Below are 21,573 nucleotides of genomic sequence, written 5' to 3' on the forward strand. Positions count from 1 at the left end.
GAGAGTACAAGAGACTTTTCATGGACTGCGAGAGCAGATGTCTTTCATGAAGCGTGTTGAGCTAAAAGTTTATTAAAAGTAAAAGCAACACAAGGACTTAAGGACCTCTTTTCAGGACAAGCAGTCAACGAGGTATTTGTCATTTGAGAAATGTTTTTATTTGTGTTTGGACTTGATATGTGTACTGTAAAGTTGCTAATTGGTTTGTAATGTTCACTCGTGACCAGTTCTCATGGCGTATTGGCGATGGTGAAGCTGAGGCGAGAAAGCCCAAGTAATAAACGCCCGTTTCAAAGAACCAACCTGTGTCTGTGCTGTCGTGAAGAGAGCTACAATGAGCACAACTCAGAAAGGCATTAGAAATAACGTGAGAGGGTTATTGCACCAGCTCCTGGTTGATAGAGCAGTACACCAGGGCTCTAAGACCAGGCAGACCAACCTAAGCACTGCTTGGATTGACTTCAACAAAGTGTATGACTCAGTGCCCCACACATGGATACTGAGGTACTTGGCACTATGCAAGGCTGATAGTGCGCCAGTAACATTCATCACAAACTCATTTGTACTGCGGAAGACAACACAGGAGGCCAACTCCAAGGCATCTGATCCACTTTTTATTAAAGTTATCTAGCATAATATATAAAAAAAAAAATCTACAAAAATAATAATAATGTTTCTCTTTAAGGAGAAAAATGATAATGATAATGACATAATGATAATTGTAATGATAATAACATTTATTATATTATTGAGTAATAAAATTATCCAGCAGAGGTGCACTATACATGCATTTCTGTGTTTTTTTACACGAAGCTATTTGTATGCATTTCCTTTTTAAAAATTGCAAAGTGTTTGAAAATGGTATTCAAAGAGGTTTTACAGTAACAGCCTGAACTTGTTATTATATCTACAAAATAGCTGTTTTTGGTCTATCTAATATATCACTTATTGAAATGCATGTGAAGGTACACACATTCAGTCTATTTAGGTATTTAGACACGTACATAATTTTGCATGAATACTTGTGGATCCAAAAGAAATATATATATCTTTTTCAGAATAAAATATTTTGCCCATTAATTATAGAACAAGCATGATGATGTGATCAACATGACTAGAAAGCCTAATTAGCAGCAACAGCTGTTCATTGAGTCAGTGGCACAACTTCTGTCTACATTATTTTTACATTTGTGGCTAACTTTAGTTATTACTTCGCCACTAGTCATCGATAGCAGTGGTTGCAATTGTAGCCTCAGTTGCAGTCGTAGCGAGAGACGCTGACGTCCCAGTTGAGGTTCCATCTTTAGGTTTGGGTCGGGGCTTCATCAGCTCCTCCTTATTGCGATCAGGTTTGATCAAAAGGATGTAGCACTTAGGCAAGAAGATGCAGGTTAGCAGGCCAAAGCTGGAAGCCAGGATGGCAAAAATCTGAACGGCAACCATGAACTTGCCACGGGTGCTGAGGTAAGCCGGGACAAAAGAGATCCACACGATGAAGAAGACCAGCATGCTGAAGGTAAGACATTTTGCCTCACTGTGAAAGTGTTTAAAAAGAGAACACAATTAATGTGATGAATATATAAATGACATTGTGTGTTATGAAATATTTCCCCCACAAGAAAAATTAGGGTGTGCATTGCTAATGCTTAACTTTCCTTGTGTGACCTACCCGACATAGTCCTCCAGTTTGCGAGCTATGAAGGCAAAGATAAAGGCCAGCAGAGCCAGCAGGATGTCATAAGCAAAGATGCAACAGATGAAAACCACTGAGCCTTGATCGCACTCAAGAATGATCTTTATATTCTGACCAGAGGTGTTCTTGACGGGTTGTGGAGGTAGGACAATGAGCCACACTGTGCACGCTATAGCCTGGGAAGAAGGATGTTAATGTCCGCTATATTTCCACATGGTTTTATGTTACAAACATTTAGAGGTCAGGGACAGATGTCGTATTTTACAGCTGATTAAGGTTTACCCCCACTGATGAATTATTTATGTTTACCTGTATTAATGTAGCTACAGCAGCTATTGCCCTCTGGTGAGCACGGGTGAGACGGTCGACCTCAGGGATAGGAGGGGCACTGGTGTCATTGTGGAGAGTGTTGGTTACGATGACATCAGGACTGCCATCATTCGCCGCTGCTTCGGCAGCTGCTCTTGCAGCAGCTTTTGCAGCTTTGGCAGCAGCTCTTGCTCGGGCTCGGGCAGCTTTCAGCACCTGGGCTCTCAGCATCAATACTGCTGCCTTACCTGAAAGAAAAAAGTTTACTGTGAACACACAGATTGCCTTTTTGCCCCTTATAGAGAAAATCTCAGTGATTTTATTTTGTCTGGATCAAGGAACATAAAAAGGTTAAGTAAGCTATAAAAAAAAATGGAAAAAATGATTTCAATTGGTCACCAACCAATTATGGAGGAAAGGCAGAGGGCGAATCCTAGAGCCAAGGCTACTTGACTGGTCATGCAGCTCCAGTGTTGTGGCTCTCCGAGGAAGACGATGGAGCAGAGGAAGGTCACCACCAGAGAGAAGAGCAGTGAAAAACTCAACAGTGTATCGTTGGCTTTCACCAGAGGGGTGCCAATGTGCATAATAAACAATACCTGGGAGAAAAAAATAAGAAGTTTAACTTTTTTTTTTTTGCTTGTTTCCTCTCCACATCGGAGCTTCTCTCAGGTATAATTTTGTGTTTGGCTTTTCTCACCCCGACAGCGATGGTGACTAAAGCTCCAAAGGCAGAAATGGCAATAAGAGTAATTCCCAGTGGTTCTCCAAAGGCCAGGAACTCAATGAGTTTTGGTACACAGGCATCATGAGCCGCATTGGACCAGAAATCGCCAGTGCAAAGGATGCATTCACGAGCATCTGTGATAAAGGGAGGCCAAGTGTAATACGAGGGCATCAGGACCATGTTTACCATAATCTACATGTGCTAATGGTGTTGGGTCTATTTCAAAATTCTTGAGTTTTAAATTATCAACAGTGACTGTAACACGCAGTGTAATTCTGTGTATTTCTAAATGTGAATGTTAGATAGGAAGCACTTAAAGCATGAATGTGTGAATGAGGCAAGTTGTACAAAGTGCTTTGAGTACTCAAGTAGAGTAGAAGAAAGAGCCCATGTACCATTTAAGAAATGTGGTCCTGTTGTTTACTGACCAGTTGTGTTGCTGATCTCTCCGTCAGCACAGGGAATGCAGTCAAAGCAGCAGACCGGCTCTCCCTGTCGAATCCCCTTCCTGGTGCCCGGCTGACAGTTCTCACTGCACACTGACCGAGGAGGCTTTCACACATAGCAACAGAAATACATGAGCTACCGAATCATAATCTAAAAGGAGCATATGCTAACTTCTTCTTTATCGATATACCGCTGACCTCCAACATGTCATTGTTCCACACGATGGAGTCGTTCATTATGGTCATCCTGTTCTCTGGAGCTGCAGAGCCATTGTAGTTCCCCACAGTGACATAAGATATCTCCCCATTATTATTGACCTGCCAGTTGATGATGTCATAGAAGCCGTCCACATCTCCGTCGTTAAAGAAGATCTCCTCCCCTGTGTTTGGCATTTTGAAACGCACATTCTTCACGTAATACATCAGCTAAGGAGGAGAAAAATTGAGGTTTAAGTAGCAAAAGTACAATACGCACACACGTGACCTCATTATTGCACACGTTTACCTGCCACGGCTCAAAGTTGTTGATGTCAGCACATGTTTTCCCGACAAACGGCCCTTTTCCGGGTTCACAGTGCTCCAGGTTGTGCAGGGCGTTGGCTACAGCATACACAGCTTTGTACACGCTGCGTGAAACAGTTTCTTTATTATTATAAACATTACCACCCTGCTACAACGAGACAACAAAAGGACAAATGTGCCTTTTCAGAATTAGTACCTTGCTTACTTTGGAGCTATTTTCTGTGGTAGAAACAGTTCACAGGAAAGCTGCACACACTGCACTGAGTGAATGATTCACACAGGGCTCACTGCTACTGAGGCTTTACACACAGAACTAAAATAGATAACTATAAATTGCTTTCAGGAGCACTGTGCGACAACAGCAACAAAGTTTTCTCAGTGTATGCTGCAACAGTAGCACATTTAATTGTCTGGGTTATGGTTATATATCAGTTGCTGTTTTTGGTTGTTTGTTTTTTGAGCGGTGGCATTGTGAGCTGACCTGTAAGTGATTCGTAACTGAGAGATGTCAGAGTACGTGTTGTTGAGTTGTGCCACAGACTCCTGCCCGGTACACAGCCCATCAGGCAATCCTGTCACTGTCCTGGACAGTGTGCCGTTCACGTACGTGGCCCTCTGTTTTGCCATTCTCATAGCTTTGCTGTAGTCCAACGTGCAGTTAAACAGCTGCAAGGCAAAAGTAAAATCACAAAATTGTTATTTTGTGGGGGATCTGTTTAATTGTCAGTGTTTTCACTGAAGGTTCATCATTCACAGTTTAATTATCATTGCAATACTGATTCTACCATGTAGATGTTTGCAAGTTCCTAAGGTTAACAAACACACCGTCTCCCAGAATTCCTCAGTGAGCAAGTCTGCATAGGGGTCCAGATTCAGTAGATGATGCTGAAGACCGGGGATGTCAGCCCTCTTCACCCCAAAACCCAGGGTGCCGGCAAGGATTGAGCTCACCTGGATAGAAGCATTCAAATAATCAAGCTAAGCTCAAACATTAAAATTTGGTCCAGACTGGTTTAAACTTTCTGGATTTCTTTTGGTCATCAGTCAGCTGTTTGCTCACCCCAGGTGGCCGGCTGATGAGAGCGGAGGTAATCCAGGCCTCGCTGGCGATCCAGGTACGGTTGGTCACATTGTTGCGGAGCAGCTCACTGATGAGAGGACTGAGGTCCACGTCAGATGAAAAGACCACAATGATTTTGGCTGTGGAGTCAATTACAGTTTGAACAATGCGCTGGATGGCCTCTGGGGAATGCACCTAAAGTCCAAAGATCAGAGTACAAATTTTTTTAGCAGAAATGAAACCCCTGTGTGAACTAACAGTTGGTTTAGGGAAATAAAGATTGACTGGCAAAACTGACTGAAATCTGTCTACCTTGGGCAAGGTCTCAGAGAAGGAGATGCAGACGCCAGCTTGCTCAACCTGGTCCTTGAAGTCTTTGATGCCGTACTTGCCGTAATCATCATCAGCAGCTATGCTGCCCACCCAAGTCCAACCAAAGTGTAGCACCATCTTGGCCATAGCCGTAGACTGGTGCTCGTCATTGGGAATGGTCCTTAAGAAGGTGGGGAACTGGAACTTACTTTTCAGAGCAGAGCATGTCGAACAATAACTGACCTAAAGACAAGAGTACGAACACACTGTTGCTTTTTGCCTGAACTCTTTATCTTTGTTCATTTTCCTTAACTTTATCAAATTTTTTTGACACGAGTGTCAGGCTTACCTGCGGAAAATGATAAAGTCCCAGGATCCTGGCAGTCGCGATGGACAGATCCGAGCCCCCGGCTCCCACTAGAGCAGCCAGCGGCGCTCCATCGCCGCAGCGGTAGTTGGGTACAGCTTCGTCTTGGCCTGTCAGGTAGGTCAGGGTGCCCTCCACAGCCTTGGAGATGGTGAAGCAGGAGTCGTAGATGACGTAACCCAGGTCAGTTTTGGGAAGCAGGTCGTCCCTTGCATTAATTTCCTTGATGGCAAACAACATGGTCTGTGCCCAGCGGAAGGTACGAAAGTTAAACCTACAGGATGATAAGTGACGAAGGAACAGCAGATTAATAAAGATCAGCCAGTACAAACAGTAGTGCAAGAAAGAACCTTTCTTTCAGTTAATACAGGTATTCAGTGTATGCAGAAAATGACAATACATGAAAACCAACTAATTGCAAACCATTTTAGTCTTGTGACATTATAATTTAAACTAGCCCTTAATAAATTTGTTGATTATTGTTGTGTGCTACACTTTGTAGGCCTGCCTCCATAATAATATGGCCTGCTGTAATTAATTGGCCCCAGAGGTGTTACACTACTCCGTCTTGATTCTGTTATAAAATTATGAAGCCAAGACTCCCAGGAGTAAACTGTCAGGTAGGAAAGTACTAAAATTAGGATACTTTAATAAAATTTCTTTATTCATTTAAGATCCTAAATAAGTTTTCAAGTTTAATTTTAGTTTGTTTAATACCAGCGCCCTAAGCTAGAAGACTAACCCAGCATAGCAACGATGATGAAAAAAGACATAAACATGCCCGACTCACCCCACACAGCCTGAGGAGAGAGGCACACTCGAAGTGTTGCCCTTGTTGGAAGCAACGCGCTTGTGAACAGGAAACATTCCCCCAACCACGACAGTCTTCTTTTCTACGTCCTTATAGCCGCCCAGGTTGAACTTGGCCTTCAGCTTGCATGTAGATTGTGCCGAGAGAGGTCTGAAGATGCAGAAAAGGGCACACAATCCAAGGAAAAAGAGTTTGATGTCCATGCTGTGTAGACGCAGACAGGGGTTGTGAGCTCTAGTAGCTGTAGACAGCAAATGGAAGCAGAAATGTTCGACAGGTGTCTTATCTGCTCTCTGGGGAAAAGTGCTGCACGAGGCAACCTTACAGATTCAGCAGAGCAAAAGAGAAGAGGAGGGCCCCGAGTTGAAATGAGCAGTATTTTCTCAATATGAAACACGGACAAGGCCTTTTAAATTTTGATTAAACACACAAGCTTTATGCCAATTTGTCATTAATAATGTAACAATAATAATAAAGTAGGCGTGCTTCAAATCCAAAGGCTGCAAACAGGTTTAAATCTCTTTTAAAGAAAAAAATCTGGACTTTGGGTCCACCAAAGATTCACAAAAAAACAAACACATCAACACATCTGCCTCAAACTCCTGGAAACATCCCATCATTTAATTTCGTTTATCTCTGCGCTCTCTGTATGAAAATACCAAGCAGTTCATTAGTCTGTGCTGCAGATAAACCGCCACCAGCCAGGAGTTAATTGGCAGCTGCATGTGATAACTTGTACAGTCTCTATGCAATACTACAACGCTGCGACTGTTTCTAAAGCGTCCCTTGTCCCCTGCGTACGGGTCTGGGTGTGTTGATGGGTGACTGTCTGCTTGTCTGCTCATGTTTCTCAGTCAGAGGGGAGCAGCAAACACCTGAACCCCTGGCACGCAGAGGGACGCGTGTTAGGGAACGATGGTTGACTGCGCACAATAGGTCCATAATAAAACTAAATTACACTGAAGCCCATTACAGTCTAAAGCTTTTATGTGTGTCTGTGTTAGTACATTAAGTAATATTAAAGTGAGGAAAGCAGCAATCTAAAAGCTCGTATATTTGGTTGTGTTGCATTTACAGTTGAATGATGAAACTTGGCCTCAGGGGTCTGTGCGTGGGAGCAGGAGTGTGTGATTAGGTCTTTGTGATTTGTTTCAGAATGATGCTGATGAGATCGGCAAGAAATCAATTGTGTGTAACTATTTACATTAAATGTTTCAAATGTGCTGTGTAGGTTTCAAAAGCACATTTGTTCATTTTGAAGAAACTTAGATGTGACGAAAGATAAGGTAGTCATGTGAAATGAACGCCTTTATAGGACTGTATGTACTCCTGTGAAAAGTTTGTACATCCCACCATGACTCAGCAGCTTTTAGATCAACCCTCAGTAGCAAGAAGTTGTACTGATCGTTTTCTATATCATCAGCATTGTGGAGGAATTTTGGGCCACTGTTCTGTAAAATGTTGCTTCAGTTCACTGAGCTTTACAGTCACCTTCTCTTTTTCAGATATTCTTTTGTAGATTTGATTTAAAGTTGATTAAAAGACTGGGGGGGGTTCAGGTAGCTGCAAAACAAGCCCAAATCACTCCTCTACCGCCGTGCTGAGCAGCTGATATGCTGCGTCCACTGTTCTCAATTGATCACAAAGTCCTGTGATTTGGTCCTAAGGTTTGACCTTGGGGTGAATTTTCATGGATATTCACTCTTAAGATTGTGGGATCATGTTAACACAAACCTGATGCAGCCCAGCAATAACTTTGCAGCTCTTTTGTTGTAAATGAGCATGTTAACATTAAATAACCCACCTATTTACAAGACAGATCAAGAGCATCTCAAGTTGCCCTTAAGAGTAAAAAGTGCATTATAAAAACATGACTCGAGTTTTTGCCTGCTGTCATAAGCGACAGCAGGTCTTTTGCTGTCATTGCTGTCATAAAAGACCTGCTTTTGCTTGGATTCTTTGCAACTGCAAGAATCCAAACAGGTGCTTGGATTCTTGTTTTGGTTTGGCAGGCCAGAGTAATGTCTGAAAATACAAAGGCCTTGAAATTGTCAGCAAATTATCCTTTTGCCTGAGATTTATTTAGTTAGATGATTATTATGAAAAAAAACTTTTTAAAACTGCACTTCTTTTTTTTAGCAATTTTCACTTTGTGGACCAACTGGGCCTTTTGGCAGGTCATGTTTATTAAGCCTGATTTTAGGAATAAGATGGGTTAATATAAACTGCAGACTTCCACTTTAATTTTAAAATATTAACTAGAATTTTGTTTATTACAGTATTCTGTTGACTTTTATATCTCTGTGGGTTAACAATTAGTGTTTTACTGCATTTTTATTAGAAATGTATCAGTGCTTTTTTTGGGTGTGTACCCACTAAAGGTAATTGTGTAAATTAAAAATGAATACAGAAATCTGAAAGGCAAAACAGAAATTGTTACAAATAAGACGCTTTTCATAGAAGTGGTAAGTTTCAACATTGAGATCTTTATTAAAGCTCAGTTTTCCCATTGTACAAATGTCATAGTTGAAACTGCATGCAGTGGCTTGGTTTGAGGCACGTTACTAAGGAGAATGAGCATTGTTGACTAAAAACACAAACAGAAAAATAATAATCGGATGTAGAATTGCATAACTTAATCTCATGGATATTTCAATCAAATTGAACTACAAAGTCATATGTCCATTATTAGCTATTGTTTTTTGTTTTTCTCGTTTTAAATTGGAGACACGTAACATAAACACAGATGTATAAAAAGGCAGAACAGAGGGAAGGACACTGCAGTTAAGACAAGTTTGGGTTTTTTTTCTCCCCCTTTCATTTTGCATGAGGAGTACTTTGCCACTAAAGGTTAAGGGTATAAGAGGGATGAGAGGCACAAAAAAAAAAAAAAAAAAAAAAAAATTCTGGAGGCATGAGCACCACCACATCCGAGTGACACTTCTGACGTGATACCACACACTTTAAAAACTCAGTTAAACCTGAGCGCCGCATTCACTGAGGTCTAAACGACTGGAGACTAGAGACTATGATACGCCGAACGCTCTGACAGCACAGAACGCAGATAAACAAAAGCAGTAATGCCTTTCTGAAACACTGAACTTTAGTCAAAGATGGCAACAGAGGGCGAGGACCTTTGACACGACAAGGGTGACACGATGTACGGGGATGAAGTTTCCACTGGATGTGTGATTTGTTATGTTGATAAAGCACCCAGGCTTGAACGGGCGATCGACAACGAAATGTGCAAAAGTTTTTGCCCTCGCACAACAAGAGCAACAAAAATCATGATGAGGTGACACCAGCAACCGACAAAATGTGGCTATAAACTCTACCGTAGTTATAAGTTATTAGACCTCTTGCCTTTTTCTTCTTCATAAAAAGCATACATATTGCAGCATGAGGAGAAACTGTTATATCCTCAGAGTCCAGGTCAGGTCACACCAAAAAAAACAAAAACAAACAAACCCCAAAGTAAAACAACAGAACAGGCACGTACAAAGTTATCCGTCATATTGGCCTCCTCCACAGCTGCACATTAGTCCGTATACTGAAGCTATTCTTGGGTCGACTGCTGCCCACAGGGGCGACAGCAGCAGCTCGTCAACGATGTTAGCTTCGTCAAGAGCCCACAACATTACAGATCACTACAGCAAACTACTTATGTCAAAGCAAAACAAACAATTTTTCTTTTTTTTTAATGTTGATTGGTCACATAGCTCATCTGTTCAGCTGTACTTCTGTTCACACCACCTTTGGTAGGAAGTGAAATGAACAAATCAGATCGTCTCAGGCCGAGAACATTCTCACCTACAAGAATTTAACAAAAACATCTGAAGAAGAAGAAAAAAAAAAAAAAAAAAAAAAAAAAAGGGCTATAGATTTTTAACCCCCACCCCTTCTGTTTTCTTTTAATAACGCTACCGTTTACTTGCTTTCATGTTTTATTCATCCTGAGGCACAACACCAAGTCCACTCACTGAACTTTCACAGCTTCTGGCCACCTGGAAGTAGCAATTTACCTTTTCACTGTAGCGAGGAAATACACTGTTGTACATGAAGGTTTTTAAAAAACAAAACAAAAACAGACAATATATTATCAATAACCAAGATTTATCAATGCCTATCGCCAAAAATATTAAGACCGGGGTAGAGTGGTGGGGAGAGCAGAGCAGTAGTGGCTTTGTGTGTGCGCCTGTCACAGTACAGTCTGCCTTCCGTGGGAATGTTAAAGATAAGGGAAGAGATGGGGGAGGTAGCAGAGGGAGATTGGGAGGGGATAAAGGTGGAAGGACAGAAAAGGAGAGCAGTTCACCAGCCCTCACTGATATCTATTGTGTTTGTGCACTGGGTGTGTGTGTGTGTGTGTGTGTGTGTGTGTGTGTGTGTGTTCTCTACACTGTGATGTCATGTTTGCATTTTATTCCCACTCTGTGGTGCCAGGTGGTTTGGAGGTCAGATCATACATGACTCTGGAGATACCTGGGATCTTCTTGATCTCATTTACCATCTTCAGCACCACCTGATGAATCAGACAAGACAAAAAAAAAAAAAAAAAACTCTTAAAAACACACAAATAAAGAGAATTTAAATAATTCCTGGATCACTCATTTCCAATCCTGAAAACCAGAATTAGGAGCCATGAAGGTAAGATATGCAGAAAAATATTAGCTGTAAAGGTTTAACGATGGTATACCTCCTCTGGGATATGGTTGCCTGGCATAGCAGGGATTCCTGTCATGAAGTCGCTGGTGATGAAGGTACGAATCACCACGGAGCGCCGGCATGATGGCTGCTTTTGCAGTGGGTCACGGTCAAAGTGCAGGGGGGTGAGGATGATCGGCATCTGGCTGATCTTCCCAGAATAGCCTGAAGGGAGAAACAGATGTTAAGCATAAAATAGCCAAAGGAAACAAAAACTTGGCAGAAAAGACAGAGCATTGTTGTTGACAAACTCCGTAAATCTGCTGATCTAGGCTTGATCGTTTTGATAACACCATTAAGGTTTTTGTTTTGTTTTTTTGTTTTTTTAAGGACAAAGAATGCTTTCATAGCAACAAGCAGCAGAAATAAGGTTCCTCTGAAGGGTGGATGGGCTCTCCCTGAGCGACACAGTTAAGAGTTTGGTGATTCAGGAGACGCTGAGAGTAGAGGTGCTACTCCTACTACTCCTCCACATCAAGAAGAGCCTATTGAGGTGGTCACCTCCTGTGTAAGGTGTTCCAGCTGGGAATATCCTATTCTGAGGAGGTCCCTGGAGAGATTATTTCAACTGGCTGGCCTGAGAACTACTTGACGTTTCCCCAGATAAGATGGAGGAGGCAACTGACAAGAGGGAGGTCTGGGCTTCCCTACTTGCTGCCCCCACGACCCAACTTCAGATAAGCGAAAGAAAATGGCTGGATAGTTTATTGTAATTTGTCATATTTTAATATTATGTGATGCTTTTATATATTTAGCATTGGTTTAATGCTAAATCATACTCTGGTTCAGACCAAAAACATCACACTGAGACCATTTGGAGGAGGTGGTCTTGGTGCAGTTCCAAACAGACTCCAGAGTGGTTTGTTCGTGTCGTGAACATGATCCGACCAAGATCTGAACCAACTACCAGCGGTGCGTTACATGTTTGAACTAAAAACTTGTAACTGTTACACCTTTGAACTAAAAACTTGTAACTGTTACACCTGTTCTGTATTCTCAATGTGGGAAGGAACTATAAACGTGCAAAGGTCTGTACAGGAGACCGTGAAATGAACGTAAATTCTCCGTTCTCTCACAGCATCTTCTTCCTGTTTCTACTTTTGTTGCTCCCGCCCCAGACACATCTGGCCAATGAGGGAACTCAACATTCTCTCTGTGACACATTTTGGTTTGCTTGGAGTCCACTTGCACTTTTCGCTGTGTGAAAACAACCAAACCACAGGAAAAAAATACAAGTTTACAAACTCATCACCTCTTTCTGTCCACAGGAAACCAACTACAGCTTTGAAAACACACCCTTAGACTAGACTCTTTTTTTGTTTTGTTTTTATCCCCCCTAGCAATTACTTTCTTAGTTGCTATGAACGTCCCCAATTTGAATAATAATTTGAATTATAAAGACTAAAACTAAAGTTATTTCCTGTATATTTTATTAACACACAATGTCATTTCATTTAGTTACAGGTTTTTCTGAAAATTGGTCTTAATTCTTATATCAGTTAACTAAAATGTAAACATGCCTAGTTTAACTTTTACTTTAACAGTAGAACTACACAGCAGATCTGATGATGGTCACATGGTATGCTGGTATGGCAGAAAGCGTCACTGCAAATCAATGCAACACTGTTTTATCCTTAATGAAACATTTCTAGCCTGACAGGAGTAATCTCTTCCTGGAGAATGTGCTTCCTGTTTTAAATGAATAAATCTACCATCTCTACTACTTGTCTTGATTTGATTTGTTTTCTTCTTTGCGATAACAATGTTTGTTTGGGGTATTTTCCCCTTTTAAATCTTCATCTTCAGTCTTAAATATTCTAAAATAGATGAGGTTTTAAACATTTGAAAGCGTGCACTTACCAGACTCTCTAAGAATAGAATGAGCTACAAAGTCAGCCTGTCTGAGCGTGCTCAGAACACCCGTGGTCAGGAAAGTTGGAGTAATGTCTGTTGGCGGCTCCTTCATATGAGACCCAAATACATACACAACTCTGGAAAAAAAGAAGAGAGGCGTGAATGAATCTAAGTGTTTTGCCCGGTTGTCCACTGAGGGTGGACGAATGAAACCTGATTTTATGACTTACCTATTGATGTTATGGCACATGCGAGGGATGAGTCTGGCCAGGAACATGAGCGATTCCCAGTGTGGAGATTCTTTACTTGTGACACCGCACACATAACTGTAGGACCGGCAATCACCCTGAGACAGGAAATGTTCTTATTCTTACCATCTAGCCAAAAATCAACGTGTCATACATGTTATAAAGTATGAAAGGCATTTTGTTAAAATTTGTTTTCGTGTGACAAAACTAAAAGTTTCTAAATAACCTGTCAGCTTCCACTTTTAGAAAAGCCGCTAAAAGCTGCCAGTGTTTGCCCACAGTCTGTCCCATTTTGAGGTTGAGGGCAAATTTAAACCTCTGGCTTCAGACAGGAAGTACTAACAGACACCTACACACTGTCTGACTGCAGCGTTGTGGGTGAGGAAAGTAGTGGTGACTAATTCAACATTTTTGGCATATTTAACGGTAACTACAGGACACACCCTCCACAGACGACAGGGAGAAAGACTCTAAAACGGAGAATCTGACACTCTTTGTTTGGGTGTCTTGGTCCTGTGGCTGACCACTTAATTACAGTTATAACGCAGAAACAGACAAACAGCTGGCAACATATACTTTGTCAAGTTTTCACTGGACCTGAGAACACTTGGATTCTCCACATTATCTTAATCTTGACTAAAGATAAATACATGAGATTTTTACAAAATCACATGGGAAAGATGTTTACATTAATATCCACAAATTGTCAATAAAACTTACATTTTCTTACTGACCAAAACATATGCCAGCAGTTTCTGTCCAATGTCTTTTCCTATTTCTTTAACGGTATGTAATTTGATCAGCTGTCTCACCTGGACACCAACAGTTTTGATGGGCAGCAGGAAGGCATTGAGTGAATGAAGGCTGGTGATCTGCATGAGCTTCTCCTCCTCTTCATCTGATATGCACGACTTGACTCTCTGCAGCAAGGCATGGGGCTGGAGAGGAGACGGGAATAAAAGCACCTTGTAAGTGTGGAACTGAAAGACAGCAGCCGGCAATATACAAACCGCTGAAGCTCTGACGATGTGACTAGTAGTTTTCAACAACACTTTATCAATTTCAAACTTTGCAAAATTTTTGCTTGCTCTTTCATCAAATGACATACCAATATCCTCCTTCACGAGCTTACAATATGTCCATCAGCCCTGTCAGGAGATTTTAATTTACCCACAAGTGTAAATTCATGAGTATGAACTGACCTGTATCTAGCACAACATGGCTGGGAGTGAATTTGGGGGGGGAAATGTATTTGTTGGAAGCCAAAATTGTAACTGAAAATAAAACTTTATCGATTGCCCAAAACAACTGAAGTGATAAAACTAGCTGAGGAGTGTTTCCAGTGATTATCAGTAAAATTAGCAGCAAGCTTCAGAGCAAACATAGAGCATACAATCTGCTGTGTTAGTTCAATCTCCTCAAAGCATGTTTGGAGGTTTGCCATCCAAGCTTATCACATCGCAACATTTGAGTTAGTGTGCGACATCTTGCAGTTATCTGTAACTTCACAAGTAAAAACAGTGACAAGATGCATTATGATAATAATACAGACAAATGATATCAGACTGCTGGGATTTCGCTGTACATCAGCATTTCCTTTACCTTTTTGACACTTGCAGAGAAGTCTGTAATGATTTTGAGAATGTTGTTTGTTTCAGCAAAATCCTTACAGATGTAAGGCTCCTCTGCACAAATCACTCTGATGGACAAACCAGGACCTAGAGAAAAAGTGGAATGACCGTCACTTTGAGCAAATGAAGGAAGTGAGTCTTTGAGTGTCTGACTCAGTAATTATATTTACACTTTTGTAAAGTTCAGTCAGAACAGTCACATTATAGGCCTGTGAGTTTATGTACTTGCCAGGGAAAGGATGCCGAGACACAATCTCTTCTGGCAGGCCAAGCTCTCTCCCCAGTGCTCTCACCTCATCTTTATGGAAATCTTTCAGCGGTTCGATTACTTTTCCCTGGAGGATTACAACAGACAAGAATCAGCAATGCACAGTGAGCGGGCTAGCGTTACGGCTAGGTGTCAAACAGCTGTGCATTCACAAGAGGCTGCACATAACAACAAACAGCAAATAATCCATGACAATGAATACGCTAATAAGACAAAGACGCGTCAGTAGTGTTGTGAGCTGGAGCATAAGCGATGTAAATGTTTTGTGCTTCTTATTATGATTTCAACTCCAATAAAGCTCTCCTTGAACCATGCATCTACGTCATTGCAAATAATATGGCTATAAACTGAAGTAGCTAGCTAAGAAGGTTAGGGAAATTAGATTTACCTCATCCCTGAGTTTGCGGATGAGCTCAGTGTCGTTGTGGTGTGTTTTGATGACCTCTGCTTTACCACTGGCGAGGTGAGAGGCGCTCTCAATAAGATCAGGCCTCAAGGTACCCTGTGCCAGAAAAACCTCTTCTGGTTTCAGATTCATCTCTCCAATCACTTCATTTGCCACCTGTGATGTAGGACAATTCATACAGTCAGAACAGTACGGTGGCAGAGAAAAGAACTTAAATGTCACCATCAATAAATAACACTTTCCAATAAAGTACTCAAACTTATCCTCACTTTGACAAATGTGTCTCCAATAATTTTCCTTTTCTCCTCAGGGTTGGTGGTCATATTCAGTGTTTTACTGATGCGTTTCCGCGGCGTCCTGTCCTCCTCAGAGATGGGAAGAGTTGTTGTTCCATTATAGAAGGTGTGCGCTGCATTTACCACTGAAGGAAGACGAACCACAGGGTTAACAGCAAAACAAAAACTCAGTCCCAACTTTACTTTCACTCTCAGGTGTAAGCTTGTGGTTTTCTTACTCAACTACAAAGCTGAATAGGATAAAACTGGTGTGGTGGAGGAGGGTGACCAAAATAATAAAGCAACAAGGAGAAAGGGATCTGGCTTTGGCAGATAATGTTTTCCCAGAATGCACCTGTGTTTACTGATGTAAGCGGTTTTCAGACAGGTCACAACGATGGCACCATGGTTGTCTGAAAATTATTATTTGCAGTGGCTTATGCTGTGCAGCCAAGGTTTGTCACTCCAGTGAGCAAAGAAGGTCAAAGTTTAACCATCTTTTAACTTTGTAACCGCGGTGCACTGTAATGAATATCTGTGCATCTGTGCAGCTGGTGAAAACAGAGCCGTTCAGCCAGCAGCAGGTACAGAAGACTGCTGGCCTTTTTTTAATAAACAAATATGCGCTTTAGTCACAACATTTTGGAAAGGGTAACTCCATAAAGTGAAAACTATTCAAAATAAGAACCTGAACGTATTAAAAGAGTGCAATTAATTCAGAAAAAAAAAAAAATAACGTGTGATAAAATTGAATTTCAAATAAATACCTCATGTACACGCTTAAGAACTGCAGAATTTGGATCCCTACCTTTGAGTTTGATTCCCAGCTTGGTCAGGGCCTCCTCCACGCTCTGACTTTCTCTCTTCCTCATGAAGCCGTTGTCGATGTGAACTGCTATCACCTGGTCCTGGTTCAGAGCTTTGTTCAGGAGGGCTGTGCAGACTGTTGAGTCTACTCCACCACTCAGCAGCACCTGCGAGTATCATCAGAAAGAAACAGTGTCTCAGAGATAAAGCTGAGCAAAGATTAAATCTGATTCTTCACCACCTGGCCCCAATTTTCACAACTCAGAGTACCCACTAATTATCTGCAAACGTGTGGCTTATATTTATTTAGGCTTCTTGTTTTATTAGTCATACACACATCTGGTGTTTCATCTGTTGGCAGGCTGTTAAATATTAAGCCTAAGAAAGAGAAGATTAAACCTGCTCCTGGAAATGATCCAAAATGCTGTACTCGCTGCAGGAACACGCTACAGCAGAATGAGAGTATTGTCACAGATATTACCAACTATCCCACACACTGTACAGCATAATATCAGTACTTTAAGCCCATTTTCCACACTCAATTATCGCCTTCACCCTCCCCTGAGATGAAACCCAGTTTGAAGCCACTCTGGGAGTGGGCTACCTTCTTTTCAGATGCAACAGGGTTTAATTTGAGAGTTTAATTGGTTCTACTTAACTTCCCACCATTGCTACTGTCATTGCCTCCTGAGCGACTACCACACTTCACTGTCAGCTTTTTAGCTTCAGCCTTTTAGTTAAATCATCTCCCACAGTAAATATTCAGTAGTTTTGGTCTCCCCCCCCCCAAATCATCACTCACCAGCACTTTCGACTTGTCTACTTTTTCTCTGATCTCACTGATGCAGGACTGTTGGCGGCTCTGAACGGTGAAGTTACTCGTGCAGCCCGCAATCTCAAACACGAAGTTACGCAACATCTCCATGCCTCGCTCCGTCAGGTCGACCTCAGGATGAAACTGCGTCCCATACAGCTTTTTCTGCTCGTTAGCGATCCCTAAAGAGAAAACAGAGATGTTTTAAGGGGCTCATTTAGTAAGCTTTAAGAAAAAACCAAGAGTTTAGATGTCGGGGAAAAGCACTTTTACCCAGAACACAAATTAGCATCATCTTCAAAGGCTATGTGAGATGTAAATATATATGATACAGCCTCAGGCTTACTTAACATAAAGTCCAAATAAAGCTGCTTTTGTAGTTTACCATAATATACTTGTGAATTATATTCAACAGGATTGACGCATTTCTTGTGTCCTGCTCACCAGCAATGATGTTCCCTGATTGGGCCACCACTTTAAAGCCATCTGCCACTTTATCCACACTGTCTCCATGGGTCAGCAAGACTACTTCTTCCTTCTGAAGACCTCTGATAGGTTTAACACACACACACACACACACACACACACACACACGATTCATTAAATCTACTATGCATGTTACTGTTTTCAGCACTTTGTTTATATAAGGGAAATAAAGACTACACCCTACCTTAGACTCTTCATTATTTGTGTAATAGCCCCTTTACATCAGCATGACAACAACTATGTATGTGGTCTGTACGTAGAACATAACAAAGCACTACATATCCAAGTTACAAGAAATTACAATACCTAAAAAGGGAGCAAGTGTTGTCTAGTCCAATGCTGAAGACTCCATCCTCCCTTACACTCTTTTTGTGTACCGTTCCTCCAAAAACTTTATTCATCATCTGCAACACACACACACACACACACACACACCAGAGGTAAGTAATGGAAACAGATATGCTACAGGGAGTGTAAAACTGCCTGCAATGTAAAGTAATGTACTTGTTACTTTTTTGTCTCACTGGGAAAAGAGAGTAAGTATTACTCTTCTCTTCCACCAGTGTAAAAGTACTCTTGAAGAAGGTGGTGAAGTCCCAGCTGGTGTGGGAGAGCTGAGGAGCTGGTTCAAGCAGAGTGACAGTAACAGATTGCCTCTAAGTAGCAACACGTGTAAAAAATGTTTTCTTGACAAGAGCCTTGTGGAAGTAGACTTGGTTTTCTTAAGAATACAATCACAGTTTATTTTATTGTGTGCATACCTGCATCCCATAGCAAATCCCAAGGACGGGCTTTCCTATAGTGAATATGGCAGGGTCGAACCAGGGGGCATCTTCCGCATACACAGACGCTGGACCTCCTGAAATAATTATTGCCCTGAGGCATGAAACACAAAGAAAACAATCATGTAAAACTGCATTATAAAGCACTTCAAAGCTTCTACATTGACACAGTAGTGTGATTAAACATGATGACAGGCATGAAATAAAACATCTCAAGTAGAGATGCGTTTATGTGCTCACCTGAAGCCCTGTTCTCTGATAGCAAAGGCCGGGGTCTCTAAAGGGAGGATTTCAGAGCGTACGCACAGCTCTCTGACTCTTCGGTCAATCACCTTCCCGTACTGCGCCCCGGCATCGAGGATCGCCACCGCACCTTCACATGACCCATTCTGCTCTGCGCTGCTGATCTCCAGCTGTGGACACGCATTTAGAAAGATTAGTGAAGATTTGCATGTGAGGTGACTAGCTTTCTAGTGGTCTAACAGCAGAAGGTAACTCAATTCCTTCTTGAGTTTACTCTCCTCCAGCGCTGTGACTCAATAAAGCCTAACATAATTGTTGCCATGTGAGCTGAAACAGAGATGGACAGCAATTTTGTGAAATGTGCTGCAACCATTCAGCCCATCACATGAATCTCACAAGTTAGACATTATCAAGACTGAGATCTCAGTATTTGAAGCAGTTCAAACTCTGATCCTCAGCACTCATCTATATGCAAATGTTATTTATTTAAACGCATGCATGCTCTGTGGGAAGTGTGCCATCCAGTCTACAGTGAATTAAATTCAGTAATTTTTTCTTTATAAACAGCCGAAGTGGGTACACATTAGACAAACATTATCCCACGTGGTCAGTGGGAAACTTCCGCCGTAAATGTTTCTGAAAACAACTTGCTGGGTACCCCCCTCACCTCCAATTTTAACCTTTAAAGCACAACCGGTAATAACATGGGCTGAAGAAGAGTAATCACGAGAGAGAAAAAACACTATGGTTCCAGTGCAAACTTCACCATATCAGCTGATAAGGCAGCTGTAAGCCGCTGCAATTGTTAGACAGGTAAACCACAAGTTGGCTCACACACTAGCTTCGTGACGATGTTAGCAAACTGACAGTTAACGAACGTTAGCACGAAGAGTGTGACAGCTACCGCTTGAGGTAAATTAGTTCAGCACAAGCACAATTTCCGGTTACTTAAAGAACACGGACGCTATCGTAAAACAACATTCTTGCTCTGCGGTGCTGTCACTACGAACTGTGAGCGCCCGGCCACGGCTAGCTAACAGTTTATCAGTGTAGCGAGCTAGCGCACCGCTGGAATAAACAGTAGTAACGAGCGTTAGCCTGTTAGCAGTGCTGTGAGTAGCTGCTAGGTTAGCGGAGCTATGCTAAAACCCACGCGGTGCTTGGAGCTGAAGTATCTTGGGGGTTGGGGGGTCCACCATAAGAGAAGGGCAACCCCGTTTACTGGGAAAATTAGTGAAACCTTTTTTTCACGGTTTAACATCAATTAGTTATCACGTCCGGCTTGTTAGCAGCTATGAGCAACATGTTAATGTAACACTGCAACAGGCACACACTGCTCCTCCTCAGCAGCACTGTTGATAACGTTGCATGCTCTCTTAACTTTCCCCCCCCGAGGTACACAGAGGCCGAAATTAACCGGGGGGAGGACTACAGCACTAACCTGGGTCCTAGCACTAAGTCACCAGGGCTACCTTATACTGGAGCCCCGGGTATCTCCCGCTCAACTGACCTTGCTGTCTCCGTTGCACAGAGCCATGGATGACTGCCGTGTTGTGGAATGAGCTCTCCCCTTCGCCTCGCTGTCCCAGGTCTTACAGAGAGAGGGCTGCTGGTTAGCTCCTGGCTCAGCACGCCGACTACTGTTGGAAAAGCAGATTGGGCTGTTGGTTTGAAGATGTCACAGTCTCTCCTCTGGCCGGGAAATAACTTTCATAGTGGGAACAGGCTAAGTAAATATGTAGCGCGAATATGTCATGGGTGGAGCGAAAAGTTAAATAACCAGAGTAAGGGAGAAGGGCCCCCGTGGGGGCTGGGCATCTAGCTAAATTTCGTTCCTCAGCCTATCATTACTATGTTTGTTAAAAAAAATAAAAAAAAAACTATATGTTTGTTTGGGGACTTAAAATGAGTCTATCAGTCAAAACAGACAAAAGTGTGAATTTCAGGAATAGTTATATGGTATATGCTGAAATATAAGGTAGCTCCAGTGATAACACCTCAGTCTCTGTCAGGCAGGAGCATCAAATATGTGAGAGGAACTCGCTGTACTTTAACACATCTACTGTACTAGATGTTCCAGGTGTGGGTGACATTAAACTGTTTCCATGTATTTTTCAGGCAGCTTAAAGAAGAAACTAAGAGTTACATTCACTCATTCAGTTTCCATTCATATCGCCAATAATAATGTTGCAGTGGCCACAGTTTCTATACTTATAGATTATTGCATACTTCAAAGACCAGCACCCACCCAGGCCCAACTTGCTTGCAGAAATTGCTGCTATGTAGCCATCTCTCCGTCCCCAGTTTGGATTCTCAGTCATTTGGCAACAAGAAGAAGCAATGAATGCTTCAAGGTTGCCACACTTTAAAGTATTATTTCTGGAGGCTTGATGAAAAAAGAAAAATCCAGCTCTTGGAGATCACAAGGTCAGTCACGTGTTAAGTGAAAAACGAAATAGCCATTAAATATCCCTGAGAAGGGGAGTTGGACTATTTTAAGTTGCGTGAATCTGAGAATTACTACAGTATATTCAGATGTGCTGATTTTAGCACCATCCAGTGGAAAATGTGATGAACAACATAACGTGACCAGGGGAAAATACCAATCATAGATTTGTTGTAATGTGTTGTAATGTGTCCTTTAAGGCCAGTCAGATGATGTAAACCAACCAATAAGGTAACCACTGTAGCAGTCCTCATGTGACATAAATTAATCTGCTCAAATAATCCTAATCATTGGTATGGTTTGAATAATTCACCCCAGCATATAGTGTAAAAGTAGGCTCAAGATCCCTGTCTGCAGGTTTT

The 21,573-nt window shown here is 41.8% G+C and overlaps 2 protein-coding genes across 2 annotated transcripts; both read right to left on the minus strand.

Moving 5' to 3' along the window:
* Window positions 1–1,218: 1,218 nt before the first annotated feature.
* vmn2r1 (vomeronasal 2, receptor 1) lies at window positions 1,219–6,450 on the minus strand. Its single transcript, XM_085371225.1, has 14 exons — window positions 6,227–6,450; window positions 5,419–5,710; window positions 5,070–5,312; window positions 4,758–4,952; window positions 4,523–4,648; window positions 4,179–4,363; window positions 3,681–3,801; window positions 3,374–3,601; window positions 3,158–3,281; window positions 2,703–2,863; window positions 2,406–2,601; window positions 2,003–2,250; window positions 1,670–1,869; window positions 1,219–1,534 (listed from the first exon to the last, which is right to left on the minus strand). Exons 1-14 carry the CDS (start codon window positions 6,448–6,450, stop codon window positions 1,219–1,221), a joined length of 2,859 nt encoding a protein of 952 aa, XP_085227351.1.
* A 3,675-nt stretch (window positions 6,451–10,125) lies between these two features.
* Window positions 10,126–20,543, minus strand: gmps (guanosine monophosphate synthase). Its single transcript, XM_085370531.1, has 16 exons — window positions 20,276–20,543; window positions 18,763–18,935; window positions 18,502–18,616; window positions 18,047–18,144; window positions 17,699–17,802; window positions 17,243–17,436; window positions 16,442–16,607; window positions 15,628–15,779; window positions 15,341–15,514; window positions 14,914–15,019; window positions 14,656–14,771; window positions 13,866–13,991; window positions 13,036–13,151; window positions 12,812–12,942; window positions 10,944–11,116; window positions 10,126–10,769 (listed from the first exon to the last, which is right to left on the minus strand). The coding sequence occupies exons 1-16, from the start codon at window positions 20,300–20,302 to the stop codon at window positions 10,668–10,670; spliced, it is 2,073 nt and encodes a 690-aa protein (XP_085226657.1). The 5' UTR covers window positions 20,303–20,543; the 3' UTR covers window positions 10,126–10,667.
* Between the last annotated feature and the right edge of the window lie 1,030 nt (window positions 20,544–21,573).

Source organism: Diplotaxodon limnothrissa, linkage group LG14 (genome assembly GCF_057381915.1).
Source record: "Diplotaxodon limnothrissa isolate DT_005_m linkage group LG14, D_limnothrissa_male_GT1.1, whole genome shotgun sequence".
In the NCBI taxonomy this organism is placed as follows: Eukaryota; Metazoa; Chordata; class Actinopteri; order Cichliformes; family Cichlidae; genus Diplotaxodon; species Diplotaxodon limnothrissa.